Below are 11,187 nucleotides of genomic sequence, written 5' to 3'. Positions count from 1 at the left end.
GGTGGTGAAGGGTGGGCAGGATTGGTTCTAGGACCCTCCCCTCAACCCCCTTCCCTCCCCCCCCCGCCCCCGCCATGGATACCAAAACCCATGGATGCTCAAGTCCCTTACATGAAATGGCATAGTATTTGCACTGTATACTTTAAATCATCTCTAGATTACTTATAATATCTAATACAATGTAAATGCTATGTAAATGGTTGCTGGTAAATTCAAGTTTTGCTTTTTATAACTCCCTGGAATTTTTTTTTTTTTAATATTTTCAATTCATGGTTGGTTGAATCTGTGGCTGTGGTATGTCAGGATACAGAGGGACGGCTGTCTTTCAGCCTGAATAAACAAGATATGCAAAATCACAGCTAGTGAAAGAGTGGGTTTTTCAATGCAGCAAACATTTATTTAGTTCCTATTTGCCAGTCCTGAGCTAGGGCCTGCAAATACAAAGTTAAGTAGGACAAGGTTCTAGTCCTCTAGGCACCAATAGTCTTGGAAAGGGAGGCAAACAGTTAACTGGCCATTTCAACAATATTTGGGGGTTTAAATACTGGAGGTAGGCACAGAGTGTACAGTGCAAGGGAGGAAGGGAACTAACAGGTGCTGCCTGTATCTGTGTGTCAGGCATTCTATTAACTTTATCCCATTTAATGATTCCCTGAATATTAGAGGCAGGTATCAATATCCTCACGTAACAGATGAGGAAAAAGGCTCAGAGAGTTGAACTTACTTGTTCAAGGCTCTCACCTACTCTATATCAGAGCCAAGAATCAAACAGGTTTGTTTTCAAGGACCTAGGATTTTTCTGTCGTACCAAAATCAACTAGCTTCAGGGAGCCAAAAGGTTCACACGAGAAGGTGACTTCTGAGTTGAGTCTCGAAAGAATTCTGGAAATCAACCAGGCAAAGGGAGCCAGGTGTAATGTTAGGGCCCAGAATATCTTGAGCAAAAGTGAAAGTGTCTGTGGGGAGGGCAGGAAAGGATAAACAATTTGTTACTCAGGAACAAATGGCAAGTAAGGGATTAGGTTTTTAAGTCATGATAAAAAGCCTGAACTATATCCAGTAATCTTTGAAGGGTCTTAATCAAGTAAATGACCTTATGGGATTTGCATCTTACTCTGGTAGATGGTTTAGGGAAGGGCAGAAAGTAAGGACACTTCTTGCAAGGGCCTCCTCAATTCAGAGGAGAGGGAATATGGCTCAGGGCTAATGTAGTAGCAGTAGAGATGGAGAGAACTCGATGAGTTCTAGATATACTTAGGAAATACAAATGGCAGGACTTGTGGATTGATAAAGATATATTTAAGAGGTAAAGTCAGCAGGACTTGTTGATTGAAGATGATGATGGGAGGAGGTGAGGAAAAGGGAGTCTAGGATGACACTTTAGGTTTCTGGCTTGGTTGGAAGAAGCATAGTGTCTTTTTTTTTTTTTTTTTTTTGCGGTACGCGGGCCTCTCACTGCTGTGGCCTCTCCCGTTGCGGAGCACAGGCTCCGGACGCACAGGCTCAGCGGCCATGGCTCACGGGCCCAGCCGCTCCGCGGCATGGGGGATCTTCCCGGACCGGGGCACGAACCCGTGTCCCCTGCATCGGCAGGCGGACTCTCAACCACTGTGCCACCAGGGAAGCCCGCATAGTGTCATTTACAAAAAAGAAACAGAACAGTTTGGGATTGGGAAGAAGGGAGATGAAATATTGAGTATCACACATATTACTTTTGAGGTATCGATCACTGTTGGATAAAAAGTCTGATATAGTGAGATGATGGCTGTGGATGCCAGTGATTGATTTGTTCCAGGGTCAATGAGTAGAGCAAGAAGAGCAAAAGGCTAAGGATAGAGCAATGAAATACAACAACATTCAATGAGGAAGCGGAGAAAGAGAAAGAGGGAAGAGGGAATGAAGGAGGAATAGGGAGTGGTCAGAGGAGAAGTTAAGCCCTGGGCGCTAAGGAAGGAGAGGCAGTAGACTACTGTGACAGAGAGCCCACAGAGCAAAGATTGGGAAGTGTCCACTGGATGAAGCAGCAGGAAGGCCTTCATTTCTCAGTGTTTCTCAGGGGAGGAAAGAGTGAAAAAGTAAGAGCAGAGGTCTCATGGCAATGAATTGAGGAGTGAAGATGAAGTGAAATAGTGTACTACACAGACAGTGTAAACAACTGAAAAAAAAAAGTTGAAAAAAAAAAAGAAGAAATGGAAGAGGGGGCGGTGTGCGGAGGAGGCTCCCAAACAGTGCAGGTTATAGCATCTGTAGAGGAACCTGGGCCAGGGGCAGGGGGACCTGAGTATAAGGGAGCAGGTAGCGTTGGGAGTCAAGTCAAGCTCACAGCATTTCTGGGTTAGGGAGATAAGCTGCGGCAGTCAACAGTTGAGGGTTTAGCAGGGCTTCCAACAGTGCAGAATCGGACCGAGCCACCAGCTGTGGGGCAGTGGACAGGCCCACTCTTGTAGCAAGAAAGGATCAAGGGTTAATTAGTATCTTCAGCAGAGCTGGGAAGTTGGGTGTTCCCCAGCCTGTCACAGGATCCCAGCCAGGACCAGAGCAGAAACCTTGACCCTCCACCTCTTCATTCAGACAGGACTCATGGCAGCCACGTGTTACCTAGGGAGAAGGTGGGCATCAGATCCCGGCTTGCTGATACTAGCAGACTGCAGCACCTCACCTTGTATTCACATTCCAGAGGCTATCCCACCCCATCAGAATTGTCCTCAAGTTCATCTTAGCACTCAACATACTCTTACGAAAGTGGCCACACCCCTCTCTTCCATACTCACATCAAAGAGTCCTGCCCCATGCTGCTGGTAGAGCCGTGGGTTGAGAAAACCAAGAGGGGGGAGGCCTCTGAGGATTCTGTGTTCATTTATCAGGGATAGGAGTCCCCCAAACACTGGAGTAGAGGCCTGCAAGGGTGAGGGTACAAGTAGAGGTTAGGGGTTGAGAGTGATTGGACTTTTGGGGAGGGATGGATCAGAGGTCTCTGAGGAATCAGGGGTTCTGGGTGTAAGGTCTTGGGGGTGGAGGGTGAGGGTAGTCCCTGGGCGGGGGTTTGGAGCCAGGCTAATTCTCACCGAGGTGCCAGACACCCATGGAATGGGCACATGGTTGCTGACCACCCAGTAGCCATCAGAGAGTGCAGCCACGTCTGGGTAGGCACGGCCGCTGGCATTGAAGTAACTGGATGGTGGCAAGTGGGGACTGGAGCTCAGGTACTGGGCTACAGCTTCCTCCTAAAAGGCATTCTTGAGTGAGTATCATCTGCTGAACTGAGGATCCCACCTGTCCCCCCTCCATCCACGCAAACACACACGTACCTGGTATGAAGGCCGTGGGAACACATTGCTGAAGCCGCCACCACTGATATAGTCAACAACCTCATCTGTGACTCGGAAAGGATTCTGGAAGGATGTGCCTCCCACCGTGGTGACATAGGGGCTGAGGGCAGAAGACAGCATTCAGATTGCAGGGTCCAAAGGGCACCTCCAAAATGCATGGGGATGGGTGAGTATGGGTCTGGGTCTTGCTGGAGGGACTGGGGAAGCACTCTGGTGAAGTATGTACATGGGGATGACTGAGAGATTTGGGGCCCTCAAGGCATGGCCTGAGGTGACTGTGCACACTTTTCCCTACAGAACACCCACCAAACCTCCCCCTAAAATGCCTGGGGACTGAGGAAGCGGAACAATGGAAGCTATGTCCTACTTAGGAGACTCGGGGCCTTCCTACAGGAAGAAGGGGGGTGCAGGTAAAGTTGAGGGTTGGGCCACAGGAGCACCTGGTGCAATCAAGACAAAGGCTCCAGATCATGAGGTCATAGATGAATTGGTGGCCACAGGTAAGTGGTGGGCTGGGGTGCTTACCTGGAGGCAGGGAAGCTGGGACGGAACTGGTGTCTTCCAGAGACAGACCAACACCCAGCCCCACTGTCACCTGGGAGAGAGACCAAATTTGCCACTCAGTTTAATTGGTCAGAGTTTGGAATGTGGGTTCAGATGTCAGAGAGGAAATTCAAGTGTTAGTCATTACTGCAAGAGGTCAGAGTTGAGGTCAGGTCAGTGGTCCCTGTTGAGTTCAGATTATGAGATAGAGATCAGGTCCAGGAGTCACTGCGGGGTCAAAGTTCTGAGGCTGGGTGGGTGTGGGAGTCTAAGTTTGAGTAGGAGGTCACCTGAGGCAAAGAGCAGGGTAAGACCCCGAGCAGCAGCCTTCATGAGCTCGGTGTTGACCCGCTGGATGTAGGCGCTGCTGAGGGAGTCCTCATCATCCCCGTAGCTCACGGTGTGCACATGTGGCAGGGCTGACTCATTACTGAGCAGGAGGAGCCACTGCAGGAAGGGCTCCTGTGACTCATGCCGGCCTGGATTTTTTTTGGAGAAGAGGGCACAAAGGCAGTCATTTGGGAGGTTGTCAGGATCTCCCTGGAGCTCATGGGATTCCCTTGGGGAAGCAAAGATCACCACTCACCCCCACCTCTATCCCCACCAGCCAGTCCCCTTGGCAGTACCAGGGCTACTGTAGACCCAGGTGGAGATGTTGGCGCCAGCACTCATCAGGTACTCCACATCTAGGCTGGCCTCGATTCCGGCCTGGCCCCGGCCCTGCTGTCCGACCACACGGGCTACTGATGCCTGGTGTGCAAACTTCCCACCGAAGAGGCGCATGAACTCAGCCAGGTCTGAGTCATGGAAATACTGCTCCAGGAACTATGGAGGGAATCAGAGCAGATATCATGGGTCAGAGGACACAGCCCCAAGGGTCAGGTCAGGGGATACTGTCCCAGATCAGAGGACTGGGGGTGAGAGCCCAGGGGTTAGAGTCAGCCCCAGGCTGGTCAGGCACCTTGGGGGGGTGCGGTAAGGACCCTGAGGCTCTCTGCGTGGCTCACCTGGGCACAGGCTTGACTGTTGTTGGTCGTGCCAGAGCCCACGTCTTGTGCCGTCAAGTTGTACCGCTCACGGATCACAGATGGGGTCACCCCCAGGTGCAGGCCAACAGTCCCTGGCACCTGTGGCTCAGGGCGTTGCCTCAGGGTTGATGTGGGGGGAAAGCGGTGCAGCCCCCCCACTGTGGGGAGGAGTCAGCCTTGAGGAAGAGATCCTTTAGCCTCCAACCCGCCATTTTATCACTGACCGCCCCCCCCCACCAACTCCACTGGGTGTTACCAAAGTCCACGTGGGAGGCCAAGGCCTTCGGGAGCCGGTAGGGATGTGGGGACCTTACAACATGGGTCTCTGCAGGTCCCCCCACATAGCGATGAAACTCAGCCCCAGAGAGCAGCAGCTCTGCTTGTCTGAAGTCAGAGATCAGAGAACAGAGGTCAGAAAGCATGGAACAGAGCAGAGGAGGCTGCCTGAGCATCACTGGGCAGTTAGTCATTATCTCCCCACATGTTTTCACCCACAGGCCCTGGCAAGCTCTCAGCTCCCTTCCACTGCGGTGACGAATCTCCCTGATGGGAGGATTGGTGCGCTCCATGAGGCAATTATTCCCTCTTACCGGACACTCAGCCAGCAAGTCAGAAAGTCCTGTGTAGTCACTGAGTGGCAGTTCCGGGCTCCAGCAGCCAAAAGCCATTTTTGGACTGTGTGGAGGGTCAGTGGTGATGGCCGGACCAGTTCAGCCACATCCTCTAGGGTCAGGTACTTTCCTGCAGGGATTCAGTAGAGGCTCTTACCTTCATTCCTTGCTTTTCTAAGTTGCCCCTTTTGAACCTTAACCAGGAGACACTGGAGCTTAACATGATGGCGAGTCACTGCTCTCCTGTGTGGATCATGCATACACCTCCTGGGTAAACCTTAGACTGCCCCCCTCACCACGAAGGGCTTCCAGCAGGGGAAGCCCACAATCCAGCTTGACCATTGGAGCAAAACATGGACCTTCTGGAGCAGAGTGGGGAGTAAAGTAGGGAGAAGAGTGGAGGGGGAGCGACTGCAGACCAGTGAGGGGGCTGGCAGCAGTCCAGGTGAAAGAGTCATCAGCCGAGTTGGTGGCAATAAGGAATGGTGAGACAGTGGAGTATTTCAGAGCTGGAACTGGCAGCCTTAGGGTCGAATGGAGGAGTAAATGAGAGTGAACTGAGTGGGGGGAGGTGAAATTTGAGGTAATGAGCACTTATATGTACTGGATGCTACTTCCCCATTTGTCTGGTAGTTGGTAAATAGTAGAGTCAGAATTTGAATCCAGATCTGATCACCAAGCCTGTGCTCTTAACCATACCCACTTTCAGTTTTTGAGCCTGATGAACATAGGTGGAAAGTTTTGGAGGAAAGAATGTGAATTCGTTTGGGACACTCTAGTTCCAATTCACCTTTTTATTCAGAAACTCTTTAATGAGGGTCACTGGCATTCATCTGTCCTATACCACCCCCTCGACAGGCCCCAAGAGCACGTCCCTGACATGACCTGCATCGTCCCACACTCAGCCCAGTCCTGTGTCCCTCTACTGCATCCCACATCCCACCCCCGGTCCCATCAGGCACCGTAGCGAGAAGAGCTGGGATCCGACACAGCCTGCACCAGCTCGGACAGTCTCTCCAGGTTCTGCTGTCCCAGGGCAAACGTGAGACTCAGCTCTTCCTCAGGGTCCGCACGGCCCAGAGACACCCAGCCTGGTGGCAGCCTGCAGGGTCAGGGGTCAGGCACATGGCCTTCATTAGAGTAGGGATGGGAAGGTTCAGTATTAGACCTAGACCTTGGGGAGGATTCCAGAAGAAGATATGGATCACAGGAGGGGGATTATCGGGGACTGAGTCTGGGAATCTGGGAATAAGGCTATGGAGTGGGTACCAGGAGCTGGTAAGGGGGGTGAGGGAGGCTAGAACCAGGAAAATGGGTACAGGAGAGGCCATGGGGTAGGGGGTGTCAGTGCTAAGTCAACTCACGTCCGCTGCTGGTCAGGCTCCGGGCTGTAAGTGCATTTGCCGGCGACAAAGAGGGCAAGGAGCCCTAGGAGGCTGCAGGGGCAGCACATGCGTTTCAGCAGGAGCTGGACTGTCATTGTGTTCCCACCCTCCAACATATACTCCCTCCAACATGATTCCCTTCTCCCAGGGCCCCCTAGTTTCTTACCAGGCTCGGGGGCCCATTCTGCCTTTCCGCAGATCCGCTGTCATGTGACAGATCACATGAGCCCTATAGTGCACCACCACCACCCGTCTCCGCCTAGAAACTAGTGACGGTGCTGGCTCCTCCCTTGAATGGGTGGTCCTGAATGCTGAAGAAGGGGAGGGGCTGCTCCTCGGATTCTCCCTCTGTGGACTGTCAAACACTGGGTAAGCTCAGGGCTCCCCCCCCCCCCCCGCCCGCTGCCGGAATCCAGGACTCACCACAGTGTAGGGGGTGCTTAAGAAAGGGGCTTTGGAGGCCCGCAGACCCAGGTTCTTACTAGCTGTATGATATCAGAAAGTCACTTAACTTCTCGGAGCCTAGGTTTCTTCACGTAGGCAACGGAGACTCTTATGTTAAAAGTGCTCTGCCTCAGAGGGTTGCAGTGAAAATTTAGAGATAAAGCAGGCAAACCCCTCAGCAGAGAGCCTCACACGGCCAAGGCTCAACAAATGTGAGCTCTTATTACACACGAGTACATAGGGGCCCCACGGAAAACAAATGCACCACGTGGCTGCTCTTGTACCCACCCGCACCTCCCTGAAGACCCTCAGGCCTAGAGCTGGTCATCTCCAAGCTCTCTCCCCAGCCAGCCAATCCCTCTCTAGGTCACTGCCACAAGCAAGCCCCTGCTGTCTGCCGTCCTCTGGCCTCCTGCCCACGTTAGAGGGAAAGGTCGACTGCAGAGAGATGCGACAGTCAGCCTCAGGCTGGGCTCGGGCTCCCGGTGCCATCCGCACTCGCTCCCACCCTAGATGCCCCTATGTCCACCACCCTCTGTGACTCCTGAGGTGTCCACAGTGTGCCAGGTGGCTTCCCATCGTCCCCCCACCCCTACGGCCCCCACAGGACACAGCCGGACACTGGATACAAACTGCAGTTTATTAAGGCTCCAGAGTGAGAATTGGCACTTGATTCTGGGCAGGGGCAGGGGTGTCAGTGGAACCCAAAGGAGCTGGGCCCAAACAAGTTAGAGGGACTGACCCCATTCCCCCTACCCCCCCAATAAATAAAGTCTCAGCACCATCTCAGGGTGCTGGCACAGGGCAAGAAGCCCGCACTGAGGAGGGCCCAGGGCTGCTGCCTCCTTCATCAGCTTTCTCTCCACACTGTACCTGGCCACAGGTCAGCGCCCAACAGGGCCTCGTGGTGCTGGTGCTCTGACAGGGCCGGGGTGAGACGTGAGACCCGTCCCCACTGGAGGACTCTGGGGTGGGAAGCTGGCCTCCCCCGCGGCCAATCATGGTCCGAGGCTGCCCAGGGCAGGCTCAGATGGGGCCTGCATTGGGGACACTGTGTGCATCCCAGGTCGGGGCCCAGCCTGGGCCACAGCTAGATATGCAGCTCCGTGTCATCGGGTGGCTCCAGGCCGGACTCTGCACTCAGTGCTGAGGCTGAGGGGCCCTGGGCCACCCCAAATGGTGAGACAACAGGTGAGCGAGCAGCCAGAGGAGACAGTGAGGGTGAGAAGCTGGGGGACATGGCAGCTGAGGACAGGGAACCTTCATGGCTGATGGGGGAGCGGTGAGAGGCTGGTGGGAAGATGGCCCGGGTTGTAGCCGTGCTGGCTGGCTTGGGGGGCACAGACTTGGCTCCTGGGTGGGCCACGGCAGTGATGAGGGGGGGTGGGTCAATACGGGGAGCTGGGGGACATGGCCGAGCCTCATCCTTGAGCCGGGCGATCTCTGTGAAGACGCTGGCCAGCGGCTGGAACTGAGGGCACCAGCTCAGCAGGTAGTCCCAGTTATAGCTGCCACGGAGCTCCTCCTCACCAGCCACAATGGCCGTCAGTGCTCCTGCCACACATGGCTTGCCATCCGCTGGAAAGCCATAGTCCCCAGTGGGTGCAGGGCTTAGGCCACAGCCCCCCAGGAAGGCTGTGGCAGCGGCTGGGGGGCCCTCTTCTCGGTACAGAGTGGCTCCTGCACCCGGCAGCAGCAGCCCTGCCTTGCGGCCCTTATACCAGGTGTCGGGGGCAGGTGGCTCGCAGGATGTGTCACTCAGTCCATCTGCATCCTGCTGGATGCCGGAGTCAGGGCCACGGGCAGCCAGAGAGGAAGCCACACTGGCCACACGGGGGAACTCGTTGATCATGCGGATCTCGTCATCCTCTGCGGCCTCCGCTGAGCCTCGGCCGCTTGAGTGTGAAGGGTCCAGGGAGCCACCACGGGGGTAGGGTCCTCCAGCTCCTGGCCCACCATAGCTGGGGAGAGTCTGGTGATACAGGTGCTCTGAAGGCGGTGGGCTGGGTGGCTCTCGGCCCAGCTTCTGTAGAGAGCCACTGGCCAGGGGTGCTGCCTGTGACATCGGGCCGGGTGCCGCCTCAGCCTTGCGGCTCCGGGCCCGCACCAGCCCTAGGACCAGGGCTGCCAATGCGAGCACCACCACGACTCCCAGGGAGGCCGCCACAGCCCCCACCAATAGCAGGTTGAGGTCAGGTGCCAGGCCCAGCGCAGTGTGGGTGATGTCCACAGTTACGGGAACTGTGGCACTCCGGGAACCAGGCAGAGGCCCCCGTGCCACCACCTCCAGCCTCAGCTCCCGTGGTGCCTCACGTCGGGTCCGGCCCCCACCCCCAGAGGTGCCTGTTCCGCTGCCTGGTGCCCGGCTGTCCACCCGCAGGTACAGGGCACCTGTAGTCTGGTTGATACCAAAATAGGGGGAAGAGGTGGCAAGGGAATAGAGCACCAGGCCATCAGCACCTCCATCCTCGTCTGTGGCCTGCACGTGACCCAGGCTGTGGCCACGCCGGGCACCTTCTGGCACTTGGAAGTGGAAAGCTGGAGCCAAGAATACTGGGTCATACTCATCCTCCCCAGTCACCAGCACTGACACAGTGACTGAGGCTGACAAATTCCCAGCATCGGTAGCACCCACCAGCAACTGGAAGCTTCCTGTGTGCTCATAGTCAAAGGCCACTCGTGCCCGCAACTCCCCTGTTGAGCTGTTCAGCGCAAATGCCTCACGACCCTCAGGCCCTGGCCCAGCCTCCAGCAGGTTGTAGCGGAGCCTTCCGAAAGCCCCAGCATCCCCATCAATCGCATGCAGAGTAGTCACGAGAGTGCCTGGAGGCTGGTTCTCTGCCAGGCTGGTGCTGAGCAAGCTCAGAGGGAAGGCTGGCCTGTGGTCATTCACATCTTGGACCTCGATGGTCACTGGTGCCAGAGCAAAGTGTGCCCCGGCAGGGTCGGCAGCCCGCACGACAAGCTGATGTCGAGCCTGGGTCTCACAGTCCAAGGGGTGGGCCAGTCGCAAGTCACCCGAGCTCTCATCCAGCTGAAAGAGCCCAAAAGGGTCGCCTGAGCTGAGGGTGAAACGCACAAGGCCATGCGGGCCTGGGTCAGCGTCAGAGGCCTCCACGTGCAGTAGCTCGGCTCCAACAGGTGTGTCCTCGGGTACTGCCACACGGTAGGATGCTCGCGTGAAGACAGGTGGGTTATCATTGACATCCAGCACAGTGACAGTGACTGGCACAGCCGAGCTTCGAGGTGGCTGCCCCCGGTCAGCTGCAGCCACAGTTAGATTGTACTGGGTTAGGCTTTCGAAGTCTAGAGGCTCAAGCAACACCAGGCAGCCCAGGGCCCGGGGGCCTAGTCCATCACCCTCCCCAGTCTCAGCCAGCCGGGGTTCCAGCTGGAAGACTCGGCCCCGGTTGCCACTGACAATGCTGTAGTCCACGGTGGCGTGGGTGCGGCTTCCGTCGGCATCCGTGGCCTCCAGGGTGAGCAGGGTGGAACCAGGGGGCAGATCCTCAGTTACTGCCACACGGTAGTGTGGCAATGTGAAGCTTGGGGCGTGGTCGTTCTGGTCCTGCAGCTGCACGTGCACTGTGGTGCGTGCTGCCCGAGCCGGCGTCCCATGATCTCGTGCTTCCAGCACCACGTCCACCACTCCTGGCCCTTCATGGCCCAAGGCCATTGTCCCCACTGTTGTGAACAAGGTCCCTGAGATGAGAAGGGAATGAAGAGAAATATGCCATCAGCAGAGGCTGTGGGTGAGCAGAGTGACCCTTCGGGGACTGGGAAATGGCCTCGGAAGTCAGACTCCGGGGAGTGGCCTGTGTGCTAGGAGATTACAGAGGGGCCTCCA

General features: G+C 55.6%; 2 protein-coding genes across 5 annotated transcripts in view; both read right to left on the bottom strand.

The window, feature by feature from the left end:
- Positions 1-360: 360 nt before the first annotated feature.
- TPP1 (tripeptidyl peptidase 1) lies at positions 361-7,140 on the bottom strand. 2 transcript variants are annotated; one of them, XM_081239473.1, is made up of 13 exons: positions 7,063-7,140; positions 6,876-6,947; positions 6,474-6,613; positions 5,491-5,641; positions 5,157-5,284; positions 4,880-5,058; positions 4,499-4,697; positions 4,163-4,351; positions 3,855-3,924; positions 3,309-3,429; positions 3,066-3,224; positions 2,772-2,897; positions 361-2,598 (listed from the first exon to the last, which is right to left on the bottom strand). In XM_081239473.1, exons 1-13 carry the CDS (start codon positions 7,104-7,106, stop codon positions 2,458-2,460), a joined length of 1,719 nt encoding a protein of 572 aa, XP_081095599.1. In that variant the 5' UTR covers positions 7,107-7,140; the 3' UTR covers positions 361-2,457. The 2 variants fall into 2 exon arrangements, with proteins under 2 accessions (XP_081095599.1, XP_081095598.1); XM_081239472.1 differs by lacking the exon at positions 7,063-7,140 and having other exon boundaries at positions 6,876-7,056.
- Positions 7,141-7,977: 837 nt separating this feature from the next.
- DCHS1 (dachsous cadherin-related 1) overlaps positions 7,978-11,187 on the bottom strand; it is a 34,765-nt gene continuing 31,555 nt past the window's right edge. For all 3 annotated transcript variants that reach the window (XM_081240276.1, XM_081240274.1, XM_081240275.1), the window contains exon 21: positions 7,978-11,042. In XM_081240276.1, coding sequence (XP_081096402.1) covers positions 8,431-11,042 — 2,612 coding nt within the window. In that variant the 3' untranslated portion in view covers positions 7,978-8,430. The remainder of the gene's footprint in view (positions 11,043-11,187) is intronic.

The sequence above is a fragment of the Mesoplodon bidens genome, assembly GCF_964165515.1.
Source record: "Mesoplodon bidens genome assembly, chromosome: 7".
In the NCBI taxonomy this organism is placed as follows: Eukaryota; Metazoa; Chordata; class Mammalia; order Artiodactyla; family Ziphiidae; genus Mesoplodon; species Mesoplodon bidens.
The sequence above is the reverse complement of the archived record's forward strand: the minus strand, read 5'-3'. Positions and strand labels throughout refer to the sequence as shown.